This window comes from Juglans regia, chromosome 11 (genome assembly GCF_001411555.2).
Source record: "Juglans regia cultivar Chandler chromosome 11, Walnut 2.0, whole genome shotgun sequence".
In the NCBI taxonomy this organism is placed as follows: domain Eukaryota; kingdom Viridiplantae; phylum Streptophyta; class Magnoliopsida; order Fagales; family Juglandaceae; genus Juglans; species Juglans regia.
This window is the reverse complement of record NC_049911.1, coordinates 33,058,748-33,073,985: the sequence shown is the minus strand read 5'-3', so window position 1 is coordinate 33,073,985 and position 15,238 is coordinate 33,058,748. Positions and strand designations below refer to the sequence as shown.

At 34.5% G+C, this 15,238-nt stretch overlaps 2 protein-coding genes and 1 pseudogene across 2 annotated transcripts; 2 read left to right on the top strand and 1 right to left on the bottom strand.

The window, feature by feature from the left end:
• The first annotated feature begins 2,204 nt into the window (after positions 1-2,204).
• On the top strand, positions 2,205-4,927 carry LOC108979689 (nifU-like protein 3, chloroplastic). The gene is made up of 4 exons (XM_018950409.2): positions 2,205-2,663; positions 2,769-2,886; positions 3,475-3,773; positions 4,501-4,927. Exons 1-4 carry the CDS (start codon positions 2,544-2,546, stop codon positions 4,690-4,692), a joined length of 729 nt encoding a protein of 242 aa, XP_018805954.1. The 5' UTR covers positions 2,205-2,543; the 3' UTR covers positions 4,693-4,927.
• Positions 4,928-5,269: 342 nt separating this feature from the next.
• LOC108979690 lies at positions 5,270-6,779 on the bottom strand (annotated as a pseudogene).
• Positions 6,780-12,310: 5,531 nt separating this feature from the next.
• Positions 12,311-13,449, top strand: LOC108979684 (transcription factor bHLH146-like). The gene is made up of 2 exons (XM_018950400.2): positions 12,311-12,544; positions 12,637-13,449. Exon 2 carries the CDS (start codon positions 12,673-12,675, stop codon positions 13,336-13,338), a length of 666 nt encoding a protein of 221 aa, XP_018805945.1. The 5' UTR covers positions 12,311-12,544; positions 12,637-12,672; the 3' UTR covers positions 13,339-13,449.
• Positions 13,450-15,238: the final 1,789 nt, after the last annotated feature.

Genomic DNA, 15,238 nt, shown 5'->3' with positions numbered 1-15,238 from the left:
TAATTTGTATAATCATTTTGTAGTAAAAGTATTTCTTTTATTATTATTATCATTTGATCTCCCAAGCTAGCTCGTTTTGTATTCGACCCCCAATTATTGATGTCAACATTATTCTTTACTCTTTACTTAAATCTGATCAGTGTTCACAGCTCGCCATTTTGAGACAAAGTGGATCATGTACGTGTTAGCTAGAGGGCAAAGAGCATCATTTTAACATGTAGTTAGCCTGGAAAGCTTAGCCCCCAGCTTTAAAAAAAAAAAAAAAGAAACATTGACCTCTTACGTACCGTACTCTCATTGTTTTTGTTTTTGTTTTTTTATTAAAAATATATATTAATTTTCAAGTCTTTTATGGACATATCTAATTGCATGTTTGGGCAGCGTTCTCGACACAGCTTGTACATTCGAAAAGTAGATCATGTTCATCATGTACGTCTGTGTTCTATTTTTTATAATTGCAGATACTTGTGATGAATTGTTTACTAGTTTACAAAATGATTCAGAAAAGTAGGTATATATGGGGATCAATATCACATGGAGGCAACTTTATTTTGCTACGGCGGGTTTGTATTAAAAATTGATCGAGGGAAGGAGAACAGACAAGAATCGTAAGCTTGATTGCAAGTGTCTCAAGATCAGGATGATGATCTGTCAGTTTTAAATGAAAAATAAATAAAAGAAAAAATTATTATAGCTATGGACAAGGAAGGTCAGTGCATCATGTCCATGCATGTGTTAGCTAGATAGATCATGGGTTGCTACTCATGTAACTTATATTAACATGTAGGGTGCTTCTACTCAGTTCTATGATTTTATCCCATTAAATTTATCACTAGTGTGTAATTGTATTTTTCTTGCCATTTTTCTTTCAAATATTTTTTAAACATCTTTAAATATTAAAAAAAAATAAACCAGTTTATTAATAATCACTTCCTTAATTATTAAGAAAAAAAATTAAAATATCCGAGAAATAAATTTGAAGGGACAAATTAATCATGGGACCAACTATCATTTTCTTAATATTTTGTTTTTTGAATCAATCATTTTCCTAATATATATGATGGTGAAATGTTAGGTACTCTTGCATGGGTCGTCATGTCAAGGTGGAAATAAAAAAATGGACAGTTACCTATTTCGTGGAAACAACCAATAGAATGGCACTTGGCAATTAATTTGATAGATCATTTTTTTAATACTCAAAACTAATAACAGACAATATAAAAAGAGTAATGTTAGGTATAAGTTTCAAATGTATAAACTTTGTACATTAAGTCTTTTGTAAAAATGTAGATCCTATCAAGAAAAATGAATTTTTCATGATGGGATCTACTTTTTTATAAAAAAATTTATATATTTAAAACTTGTATATATAATTTATCAGATGGCTGTGGAAATCCCACTTCATAGCATGCAGTAGTAACTAGTTAATGGTTTTGATGGTACAAAAAGCAAATCATTCTTTTTCCTTTTTCTTTTTTATTTTTTATTTTTTTATTTTTTATTTTTTTTATTTATTATTATTATTTTTTTGGAGCAAACTGATGATACAGGTGTAGGTCTACCAACACTTTTGCAAGATGAAACCCAACATTTTTTTAGAGAGTGAAAAAGGATATACGAAGTCTGTTCATATGGGCTTTGGGCTGGGGTATTCTAGCTACCCACCGAACTTGGCCCAAGTGGTCCAAGTAGTAAGGATCCCTCTTCTGCCCGTCTGCAAGACTGCAACCCTTTTGGTACCAAAACAAATAATAATAATAAAAATAATCTTTATTGAGAATATTCAGATTGGCATGTATAGAGTCTTCGGACAATCTAAAATTCTACTCGTCAATCACTATTTATTCGTATACCTATAGCTTTTTTGTTTTTTGGTTTTTATAAGATGTGAGAGTGTTTTTTATAAAATGTGGAATATAAAATAGTGAATAGTAAATAGTGATTGACGAGAAAATTTTTTCTTAAAAAATAATATTCTGAGATAAAAAATTTTGGGAGAAAATAAAACTCGAAATTTGAAATGAGTAAACTTAATATGATGACACACACATCCCATGCATGGATCCTGTGGGTTTGTAGCGAGTAGGGAGGCCATATTGTTTGGGCCAGGACGCCTTTAAGGCCCGGAGCACTTCTATGCTTTTAACAGAGAGAGCGAGAGTGCGGAGGGATTTTGTGTCCCATCCAATCCCCCGACGTGGCTTCATTTCTCTTCAGTAATCTGTATAGCAAACTCGGATTCTATCCTCAACTTGTAGGGAAAGGAAAAAGTAAAGGAACTCAAATATCGGTTGGCAGTTTTCCCAGTTTCGTTTTATCATATGATATCATCTGCCAATCACAAAACACTTACCACCAACATCTCCGGCCACCATTCCTGCTATAAAGATCATAACTTAACTACAAACAAAGTGAAGAGAAATCCAAATCGGTATGGGTTTCCTTGATTGTTTTTAGAGAGAGAGAGAGAGAGAGAGAGAGAGAGACCAAATTGGTATCGTGGAACTTTCCTCCTTTTAGTGGATTTTCCACTCTTTCACTCAATGGTGGGTGCATTCTCAACCCAAGCACAGGGTCTCAAAGTAACACCACCCACTACTGTACCTAGCTCGTCTCTTTTCCCATCTGAAAGGATTTCAGCTGCCAACTTCTCAGTCTTCAAGGTCTTCTCAACTCAGTTCACAGTTCCATCCATATGGTTTTTTCTTTTTCTTTTTTGTAGTTCATCGTGGTTCATTGACTCACTCAGTTTTGTACGCTCTCTCTAGAACCCCATTTCAGATTGCAGAGGATTCTCTTCAAAAAACTGTTCTTTCCTTAGAGGTCAATTCCATGCCAGATACTTTCTTGGGTACTTTTCGAAACGTGCTCGACGACTTCGAGCAGGTGAGTGCAATTGAAACTCCAAATATTGTTAAATTTATATCAGTTTTTGTTCTGCTCGAATAAACTACCTTTTGGTTGCTGTAATGAAGTAAATCTCGAGACTCGGAACTATGCGGGTTTCAAGTGTTTGTTTAAAGGCAACTGCTGTTCTTATGGAACTTTAACGCAAATCCCTTAAGAATTGAGATGATAAGGACCAAGAACACTTCCGTAATTCAGAAAAAAAAGAAGATAATCTGCTCTAGTTGAAAGAAATCAAAAAATGATGGTATCGTCATTTCACATAGAAAGTGAGCCTTTTCTCTAGTTTCATTAAGCTTCTTTCATTTCTTCTTCAAACAAAGAGAATATTTCTATGCTTAGGAAATGTGAGAAAATAAAATGAGTAAAGATTTTGAATCATACATCAACCTTAACCATACTAAGCAACAATTTTATAGTTTAATTTAAGGCAAGGTTCCATTTATTTATAGTGGTAAGAAAGTTTCATTTATTGAAACTATTAAGAGGAAAGAAAGTTATTAAGATCTGATTGAATAAGAGATGAGATCGAAGTTTTGAAATTGGCATTATTTTCCACTGTTGAAGGGCTTGTGGTTTCACCAACCTGTGTCCTTCCATTAACTGAAGAAAATGTGGAAAAGATTTTGGAGGAAGTAAGGCCAGGCTTAATGGCCGATGGAGGGAATGTGGTTTTACACGAGATAGATGGCCTTGTTGTGGTACTAAAGCTACAAGGAGCATGTGGGTCATGTCCAAGCTCAACTATGACACTAAAGATGGGAATTGAAACTCGGCTTCGAGATAAAATTCCAGAAATCATGGCCGTGGAGCAGATCCTAGACACCGAGACGGGGCTTGAGCTTAATGAGGACAACATAGAAAAGGTTAGACAATGGACCTCTAGTTTACATCGTGTATTTGCTTATTAAATCTTAATAGAGTAATTAAATAGGTTGTTTCCTTAACACCTGCCGTACGATGCCTTTGCAAATTGCAATTCATACAGTTTGAAACATGGCATTATTTTGCCATTTTTATACAAGTAGGTGAATGACAAGGGTAATTCATGATTGACTTCCATGTGGTTGTTCATATTGCCCAATTTTACTCAGTACGCCTAATACCTACCACAGAATCTGGAATATCACATAAGTTCTTAAACTAAAAGCAATTTATAATGAAAGTCACCATGAATCTTGCATGGGAGTTAAAAAATGAAATTGATTAGAATAACACAACTTACAGATCGGTCTAATTCATTCCGTTTTATGTACTTTACTAACCATCTCATGCAATTACTATTTTTGCAACAACTGACTGGGACTGCAGAGCAAAACTTCTAGATAAACTAGATACAACCCAATGTCCACTTGTAGAATGAACTAGTCAATTGGAGCATAAAGTCTCACATGTAGAATGAGGTTTAAATCTTCAAGCTAATACTCGGCAATAAGTTTTCTAAGTTTTTACTGTATGCTGCTTACACATGTCTCTGTAATGGATATGGTCAATAATCAGTCTCTATCGTACTTTTTTCGGGGAGGGAGTGATAATTCAGTTATTCAAGGCTCAAGTTGGTTATTTGCTTCTTTTTCTTTTTTCTATTTTCAGGTTCTTTCTGAGATTAGACCATACCTCGCGGGCACAGGAGGTGGGATTCTTGAACTTGTTCAGATCAATGACTATGTTGTCAATGTTCGGCTTAGTGGACCTGCTGCTGGAGTTATGACAGTCCGTGTTGCTCTAACACAAAAGTTGAGGGAAAAAATACCTGCCATTGCGGCTGTCCAGCTTATTGAATGACATGTATACTGAAAAACATTGAGGATGTTTTGCCTTCATACTTTTAAGCAAGTTTTGATTTATGCTTTCCATTTACCCCAGGATGTAAGAAAATGAGCTGAGGGGTATTAAGTAATTGCTTAAAATTCAATATTTCTTGACGGTCTAATAGTACCATTGAAGGCCATAACTCGTGCACTATATTTATTGTGGACATACTTTCCAAGCAGTTGTGATTTCAAACCCAATTTTTTCAGTCATACTGGTTCATGATATTTTAATTGATTTTATTAAAGACAGGCTCTCAAAGGAAGAGTGCTTTAAGGTTCAAGGGATTACCTAGAGCTCAAAATGATGGAGGCAGACTACTCCATATGAAATATAAAAGCAGGTTTTCATTTCATTCTCAATTTTTTTTTTCTGGTTGGTGCTCTAAAGGCTGATTTTAAGTGGAAATGTGCTTATAGAAAGTTATCAAAGCTAACCTTAAATGTAGGCATAATTAAGCTTTAAATGAAGGTTTTTCGTGTATGATTGAGTTATGAAGCTCTATGGCCACTTGTATCTAGCTGCGGGCCGAGAAGAAGATTAAGGGGATTCAGTTTTCACTGGCTGAAAAAGTATTGTAACAGAGCATTAAGAGAATCCATTTTCCCTGGCACAATTACATTGCAGAATAATGGTCTAAAATACAACATGATGGCTGGTTAAAAGTGTATTGTTGCCACTTTAAGAGAAGCGTCTATGCATATCATTCTATTCAAGCATCAAAAAAAGGTTTTTCTCTGCCACTAGTACTCATCATCTCCATCTCTTGATCCAATAAATCTCCTCACAACAGCACTTACAGCTCGAAGAAACAGAAACAGAGCTATGACTTCAAATCCACCTCCAAGGCCAATGGCAGCACTTGGACCAGGTGCAAAGAATGAAAATGGTGACCAACCCCAGCCTCCAAAGAAACGGTGCACCATAACCATAACTGTACCCACCAACTAAAGGCGGGGCAACCGGAGGGTTGATATAAATGTTGGTCCTGCCAAATAAATTTAATCATCTCAGTAGACCGCAGATAATACCTTGCTTATAATCTTATGTATTTAAATTCCTTTAGATAAGGACAGAAAATTCAAAAGGAGCATCTTGGTTAAAAATTCTTACAGACTTACAGTGATCCTACACAGGCTGGATTAAACAAATTCAATAGAATATCTATTACATGCCTGATGGACTTTTGAAAGCCATGTTCAGTATTGAATACTGGTACTAATATCATCAATAACAGAAGATGTGGTTCGTTGATCAAGAGGACATTCAACATCTTTTTTTTTTAAACATGTGAGGCAATATATCTGGCTGCAGCTTCAAGTCAATGTCAGGCAACTAGATACCGGAATATGCTTAATAACACTCGTGAAAGAACCAAGCACATAAATTAAAGGAAAAAAAAGTTCGAACCTTTGAGTCCACACTATGCTCACATTTGACGTTATAATATAAATTAAAGGATTAAATTCATCACTTCCCCTCAAAGATACTTCCCAACAAATCTAATAAATTATAGAGGGTGCCACAACCAATTGCCTAATTTGAATAAAAGAAACAAAGTAATTCGAGTTACCTAGAAGTGTTGTTGATTCTGGGGACTGACCGGGGAGCCGAAGGCCGGAAAACCTGGCCGCCAACTCTTCCACCAGTCTTGGCAGCAGATGCGTCGTAAACTGGGCCCAGTGTCAACACCCCAGCTGCCAGAGTCACTACGGCCAACCTTGCCAACTGGTTGTTACCCTTCCTGGGAAAAAACCGAATAACAACACAATCTTTTTTTATAAATACTTGTGAAAAAGCAGATCAAAGCAGCTGAAAAGAAAATCGGAAGATACCCAGTTGAAGAAACTACCAAAAAATCTGTGATTGAGTTTGGAGACATTACCGTCGAGAATCTTGGTGGTCATGAGGTGGGTATCTGCATGAGATAGTTTTAACAGGGTATAGAATCTTTGTATTGGGTTTGTTAGAAGGTGGAGTACTGAGGGTGTTGGTGAGGAAGCTTTGCCGAGATGAGACTATGGACATGTTTGTTGTTGGCAAACTACCTATAGGCTATAACTAACAGCAGAACCTTTCAAGAATAAGTTATTATTATTATATTATTATTATATACACATGCGTACATGTGTGTAAAAGGACAAAATATTATTCAGCATGCAATATATATATTATTAATTAAGAAATATTTTAATTACGAAATTTTTTTGATAAAAATAAATTTATAAATTTACGTGACTTAATGTAATAAATTAGATTCTAAAATTATTTTTATTATAAAATAGATATAACGTATTTATTATATAAAATTATATCAATTTATAAATTTTTTTTTTTATAAAATCTTTATGTAGCTGTAACACTTCTCTTTACTTGAAAGTTTACAATGATTTGAAGGTGCCCTCTAAGAGAAATTGATATTAGTGCAAAACATGGATATCTTAATTAATTTCTTCTGCAAAAAATTATTTATTGAGACTCAGATGATTAATTGGGATGCCATTGTAAATAAAGTTACGCCAATAGTTGAATTTTTTATTTTATTTTTTATTTTTCTGGCTGAGGGGTGAGTAATGTGAAAACGTGATAATTGATCGATTTAGAGCTCATTTCATCTCATCATTACAATTTTATCAAATTTCTACAAAAAATATAATAAACAATTCAATTTTTTTAAATCTCAATTCAATTTTTTCAAATATTAAAATAATAATAATATTAAAAAATAATATTTTATTTAATTTTTAATTTTTATTTAAAACAATCTCATATCATCTTTGAATACAAACAATCCTCCCCTAACAAAGTACATAACAATCTCCTTTTTCATTTTTTTTATACATGGGCCTCTGAAATCCTAAAGCCTACTTATTGAGGGTTGTCTAAAGCCCAATGAGCAACGGCCCATTCATTTATGGGTATCAAAAATTTTCTTTACAGTCCAATATAACGGATGCGCGCCATGTAGAAAATAAGTATTTTTTTTTTTTTTTCCTATAAAATAAAAGGCATAAACAAGTTGTCCAATAATAACGTATTTAAAGTCTGTAGTTGTACGTAAAAGCACGTTTTAGGATTCAGTATAGGAGAAGAGGACAGCAAACGTCGGGACCTGGACTGAACGTTGGTGGTTCTTGAGCATTATTATGGCAAAGTTTGCACAGAAATGAATGGCGTCCATGCATGCAGCACTACTTGGCGTATGTACTTTGTTTGGAATTACTTAATTATCAAAGTACTATATATGCACAGGGAAATGCTATACATCAGCCCCACACCAGCACACACTTCACATCATTTTTTTTTTTTTTACACTCAATAGGTTGAGTGTGTGCTGGTGTGGAGCTGATGCAAATATTTTTCCATATGCACAAGCATGCATGCCCCTGCAATCATTGATCAGCAGTCTCGTCTTTTAACATCGATCGTATATATGCATGTATTTTTTTTTTTTATGAATTACGTAATTATACCATGCATATATAGTATTTGCATTACAATCTAGTAGCTAGCCTTTGAATGAAAAGCAAGCTCTAGAGAGCCCTTAAGATATTAGAATTCTATTAATTATCTCATAAAAAATAGTGAAAATATCATTTCCAATCATTTGAGATCATGGCCGCATACATATGCACTCAAGGCATTTTTACATGTATACATATATGCACTCAGTAAAAATAAAAAGATATTGTGAAATGTTGTGCAAAACACACACACCAATGTGCAAAATACACACACACCAAAGATAGCAAATAAAGTAAAAGCAACACAATTAAACACACGACGTAAAATATAAATGGTTTGACAAATTGCCTACGTCCACAGAGCTGTAGAAATCTTATTAACCAAAGGATATTATAATCACTCAATTTCAACTCACACTCTTTAGAACTTTTTTCTCTCTCACACAATATGCACTCACTAAACAATTGTTCTCTTTCAAAATATACTTAAGATCGTACAAGACATGTCAAATATGACATATATATAGCAAACGGCGTGTCAAGCACGCCTCGAGCGAACGACAAAATAAACATTAGCTCGAGCGGGTGTTGAGCGAATATTAGAGTTTGTGTCTCGCTCGAGCAGGGTGTCAAGCAGGACTCAAGCGAACTCTCGGACTTAAACTTCATTTGAGCAGTATGTCAAGCGAACTTCATTCAAGTGCACTGTCAAGTCAATTTTCAGCAAACACATTTTTCAGCTCCAAAACCAGTCTTCACATACACCCCACACAATCTCTCACTTGGAGACTGGATGTCCACATGCCAACCACTATTTCCAGCCAAACCCTATCATCTTTGCAGCTCACAACTCCCTTCTTCAAGCTAGAAGACACACTGAAGTCAAGCCCAACTTCAGTCTTCTACGTACATCACCCTTTGTCAGCACATCCAAAGGGCAACTCACAACTCTCACTGCACCGGAAGTATCTGGTCTCAAACCAATCTTGACAACTTTAGCCAACTTTCCCAGGCTTTCATGAGGAACGACAAAGCTAACTCCCTTTGGCTTCCTCATATGTTTTGCACGATCAAATCTGTCTTTTTGCACTTTTGTATTTCTCTGCACATCACTGGACCCTGATGTTAAATACAAATAATTAGATCTTTTACCATGAGCTAAAACCAGCACACCCTTAGTGATCTTCCAAACTCCTCCAAAGAACGCTACTGCAAAACCGTTGTCATTAAGCTGTCCCACAGAGATAAGTTTTTTTTTTCAGATTTGGAACATGTTTGACTTACTGTAAAGTCCACACGCTTCTATTTGGAAGTGTGATGTTCACATCACCCACTCCCACTACATCCAATGCCTCTCCATCAACCGTATATATCTTCCCAAAATCATCAGCAACATAATTCTGCATGATTTCTCGATGTGAGGTGCTATGAAATGAAGACCCTGAATCCAACATCCAATCACCAATCTGATTGTGCACTGCAAGAAGTAAGGCATCATGAATTTCTTCTACCACTACGTTCATAACATCATCCTCAACACTTTCTTGATTCCTACAATTTCTCTTGATGTGGCCCGGCTTGCCACAATTCCAGCATGTGATCTACTGCCCAGATCTTGTCTTGCTCTTCTCTCTGCTCTTAGAGTTTGATATGTCATGTCCTATACCCCTATTGTCCACAATCAGGGTCGATCCAGAACCCGAGGACTCACATGAGTCTCTCCTACGTACCTCTTCAACAAGTATCATGTCATGTATGTCGTCGTAGTTCAATTTTATCTTGACAGCTGAACTACTCACAGCCATCCTCATGGCCTCTCAACTATTTGACAACGATGCCAACAGAATCAACACTCTGATCTCATCATCAAACTCAATCTCTACAGAAGACAGTTGATTTTTTATCATATTGAATTCATTCAAGTATTGGGTGACAGACATATCTTCCGACATATTCCGATTGAACAATTATTTCATCAAGTACACCTTATTGTTCATAAACGGCTTTTTATACATACCTAACAAAATCGTCATGAGATCCATCGTGGTTCTCTCCTTACTGACATTGTGTGCCACTGTTTTAAACAAGGTCAACCGAACAACCTTTAGAACCTGTCGATCTAACAGGGTCCACTCAACATCATCCATGCTCGCCGGCTTCTCTCCCAACAGTGGAAGGTGAAGCCTCTTCCTATAGAGATAGTCCTCGATCTGCACCTTCCAGTACCCAAAATCGGTACAATCGAACTTCTAGATCCCTTGTGCTTTCATTTGATCTCCAGTCATCGTTCTCCTTCAGATCCAACATTGGCTCTTAATACCAGTTGTTGTGAAATGTTGTCAAAACACACACACCAACGATGACAAATAAAATAAAAGCAACACAATCAAGCACAAGACGCTCAATATATGTGGTTCGGCAAATTGCCTACATCCATAGAGTTGCAAAAATCTTATTAACTAGAGGAGATTATAACCACTCAATCTCAACTCACACTCTCTAAAGCTTTTTGTTCTCTCACATAATATACACTCACTAAACAATTGTTATCTCTCAAAATATGCTTAAGGAGTATAAGACATGTCAAATATGATATATATATAGCAAACGACATTGAAAACCCTAATTTGGTAAAAACTGAGTACTTCGCTCGAGCGGCGTGTTGAGCTCGTCTCGAGTGAACGACCAAATTAACATTGGTTCGAGCGGGGTGTCGAGCAGATCTCAAGCGAACTCTCGGACTTGAACTTTGCTCGAGCAATATGTCAAGTGAATTTCGCTCAAGAGCACTGTAGAGCCAACTTTCAGCAAACACATTTTTCAGCTCCAAAACCAGTCTCCACATACACTCCAATAGAAGATCGGTCTGCAACTCTAGCTAGAAAGACTTGGCCACCGGAGGCTGCAGTTGGCTAGCTAGGCACAACAACTTGGGAATAGGCTAGCGTTAGGTTGCTAGAATGAAAAAATTTATTCATCATATATTTTTTTATCATGCTCTCATCATTTTATGATGTGATATTAGATAAAAAAAATTTACAAGTGAAATATAATAAATAATTTCGAATCATCTAATATCACGTAATGAGATAAATTGAGACGACGAATAATTACTCTGCTAGAATTGGTAATTGGCGCCAAATGGCCTGTCTTTTCATTGAATCTGGTGGCTAAAATCCCTGCCAACTTGAGATAAACAACAAAAAAAAGAAAAGAAAAAATACATATACATAGTGAGAAGAAGAAGGAGGTTGAAAGTGGAGTACGAATGAGCTGGTTGATTTGATATGAGCGAAAAAGTTTGAGAAAGACTCTGGAAAAAATTTAAGGAAAATAATAATAATAGCATGAGTAATAAGTGCGTGGAGTCATGAGTCATGTGATTGCATTTATAGTGGGACTTTGGTGTTTTGTTTCGTAGTGCACATGGGAGAGAGTCCCCCCGCGGAATTAGGTTGGTGCAAAAGGAAATTAAAGAAGCTAGCGGCATGCATGTGAGGCCATGTGCCTGATCTGAGCCTCTCCAAAGATTTTGCACTGATCAAATCCTTTGTACATGAAGATCATATATCAGTACTCCTTTTGCTTTATTCCATCTCTAGTAATCAACTTAATTTTTACTTTTTCTGATCCTTTGGAAGTTGACAACAGATCATTTTATAAATTTAAAAATTTATATGACTTGGATTGGGTATAATATATATATATTTTTTATGTAAAATAAATATTCTAATTATGTATGGTATCTATCTATATCATCAGCTCTCTTTTTCCATCCACAAACTCTCTCTCTCTCTCTCTCTCTCTCTCTCTGATCTCTCTGTCTCTGCTAGTAATAAATAAACTGATCAGTTTCCTACCCTTGGCCTTGATCAGTACTACTACATAGAATTAGAGCCCCCCCATATTTGAGGCATTCCAAATCCAAAAGGCAATTTCCTATGGCATGCATGGGATGGTCCCTTCCGAGGTATCAAATCATCGATTTGTGATCCTGAGTCCACATGTCAAGGCTTGTTTGGAACATGAGTGTTATGGTGGGCCAGGATAGGACTAGGATAAGATGTCACACATTCCCCCATCTATTCTTTGTTTAAAAACCCCTGCAGGCTGCAGATGATTAATTCAACCAGCACTGCAAACTTCTTTTGCCTCCATCTTCGCGGTGGAGAATAATCCAAACCAAAAGAAAAAGAGAGCATTACACATATCTCTCTCGTATTGTTCTCTTTCAATTAATTCGTTTTCTATTTTCGTTTCTTCGTATCATATCCTCCTAAATTTGACTCGAGCCCCTTTGATTTAGCAATTCTCCCTAATACAAATATAGCCCTTATAATCACCACAGGCCTGTGATCTTGGTACTTGTTTTATTTATTTACCACCTACATTTTCTTCTTCTTCTTCTTCTTCTTCTTCTTTCATTGTTATATCCTCCTCGTCTGTTTTTTAGCTGTGGCCGTACGTGGCAGCATTGTTCATTTCTTGGATGGAGAGGCAAATGCGAACAAAGAGACGCATTTATTCCCTTGAACCAAACGAAAAAGTACGCGCCGTGTTTACAAGAAGATATGTGGATCACTTAGTGCCAGCTTTATTGAAGATCAACCAAAAGATTCTATCAGATGAAAATGATAATCAACCAAAGGATAGGTTGGAGAAACTTGTTCGACATGAAGTGGACATGGCAATGGTACTGTCTGCTGAGGAGTTTGCATGGAGTCGTGCCTTGAAACTAAAGCTTCAAACAAATGATGATCATCACGATGCAGGTGGATTCACGAACTCTTCCAGCTTTCATCATCTTACATCTTCCAACAGTCATTACACTTGTAGGCAAAATAATGGTAAGATTTCACTACCTGTTTCTAATGCGTTGATCCCAAAGAAATTTTCTCAAAACCCTAATTATAGTAAGCCAGAACTTAAGAAGCTGATCACTAGGAGTAATAGGAGATCAGTAATACTGAGAAAAAAAGATGGAAGTGAAGAGCAGAAGATCAGTAGCAGCCAGTTGAAGAATCTTAGAAATCTTTTACCAGGGGGAAATGAGATGGATGCTGATGATGAGTTGCTCAAAGAAGTGGGAAGTTATATAACCTGTCTTGAGTTGCAGGTGAATGCTCTTCGGTTTCTAGTGGAAAATACAAGCTAATTTTGTTTCTTTTGCAAGCCACTTTATTCTCTGCACTTGGTTCTATGTAATCCGCGTGGAAAGGTTTATGGCACTCATGGATATCATTTTATGTAGGGGAATGTTAGTCTTTATCCCACATAATTTATATATTTTAAAATTATTTATTATTATTATTATTATTTATTTTATTATTATTAAACTAATTCATGAGTTATTCTATTTATTATTTATAAACCACAGATTTTTTATAAGAAAAAAATATTAAAATAAATATAATATGTAGTATGTAGGGTGAGAATACTCTACTATTATTTATTATTTTGTTATTAATTTTCACCTATTTTTTACTATTATTTAATATTTTTTTATTTTTGTATTACTATTTATAAATTTTTTAAGATTAATTCATTATCCAAACGCGCGACGTAATTGTTTAATTTGTAAAGTGGCACGAGCATGATCTGGTAAAATATTATAAGCTTATGGTACGAGTTCTTAAGTCAATTATTAGATCCCTTGAATTCTTGCAGCAGCTTCCATTAATGGCCAATATTAATATTATAATTTGCATGTGTTTTGAACCATTAATATTAGTAATATATATCATGAACAATGCAACTTGCTTGTTTTATTTAGCTAGCTTGGATGCTAAACAAGAATCACATGAATTAATATGCGCTTAAGGGAATATTTGGAAGTAATTTTCATTCCATTACATCTCATTTCATTTTTTTAATTTTTAAACATTACTCAAACGTAAATATTTTCAAACTAATCATTACAATTTTTTCAAACTTTCAAAAAAAATTTTATTTTTTTTCAAATCCCAAAATAAAAATAATATTATAAAATAATATTTTAACAATATTTTAACTTTATAATATTTTTTATTCAATTTTTTATTTCTTCTTTCTCAAAACCCCATAAAACATTAATTCAAACTATCTCACTATTATCACAAACTATCTTAATTATTACTATTCACAAAATTTTTATCCAATCTCTTTAAGCATCCCCTAAATCAATGGCTTTGGAGCGCAAAGTTGTTTTTTCTTCTCTTTTTTTATCCCCCCCGGTTAAACAACCTGCTGGTTACAGAAGTGATAAGGCTAAGAAGAAGATGTAAACGTTGATAACTAGCAAGAGAAATATTTTAAACATAAAGAATTACATAAAAATAAATTTATAAATTAATATGATTAGATGTTATTCATCAGATTATAAAATTATTTATATTATAAAATAGATTTAATAGATCACATAAAACTACGTTACACATTTATAAATTTATTTTTATAAAATCTTTTTATATTTATAGTACTTCTCCAACTAATGCTGCAAGCCGTATATACTTTTATTATATAAATTTGATCATGAGTAATCGACTTTTATACTTTTTTCACTTTTGTGAATTAGATCGACTTTTATACTTTTTTCGACTTACATGTGGCTGTCATGCAAATTATGACAAGAATGAACTTTTATGAGATAAATAAATAATTATATATATATATTAAATATGCACATAATTAAGTTGATCTCTAAATTAGCTAGAACTATAAACAGACAATTTTGAAATATATATGCGTATATATGTCTGACAGGTGAAAAAAAGAATAATTAAACTAATTTTTATTTCACACGGCAATAAAATGAATGCAGTTTTATTAATACTCCGAGTAATACTATACACTACTATACTAAATGATATGTGGCATATTCATTATTATTAGATAATAAAAAGATATGTAATAAATAATTATTTAATAATAATAAATATGTCACATCATACTTAATGAGATAAAAATAAAATAATAATATAATGTATAGAATTTTCATAATGCTCCACTAGAAACTTACCAAAAAGGCAAAAGAAAAGAATGCAGCGTTACTAAAATTGGTGGGTGAAGTATCAGTT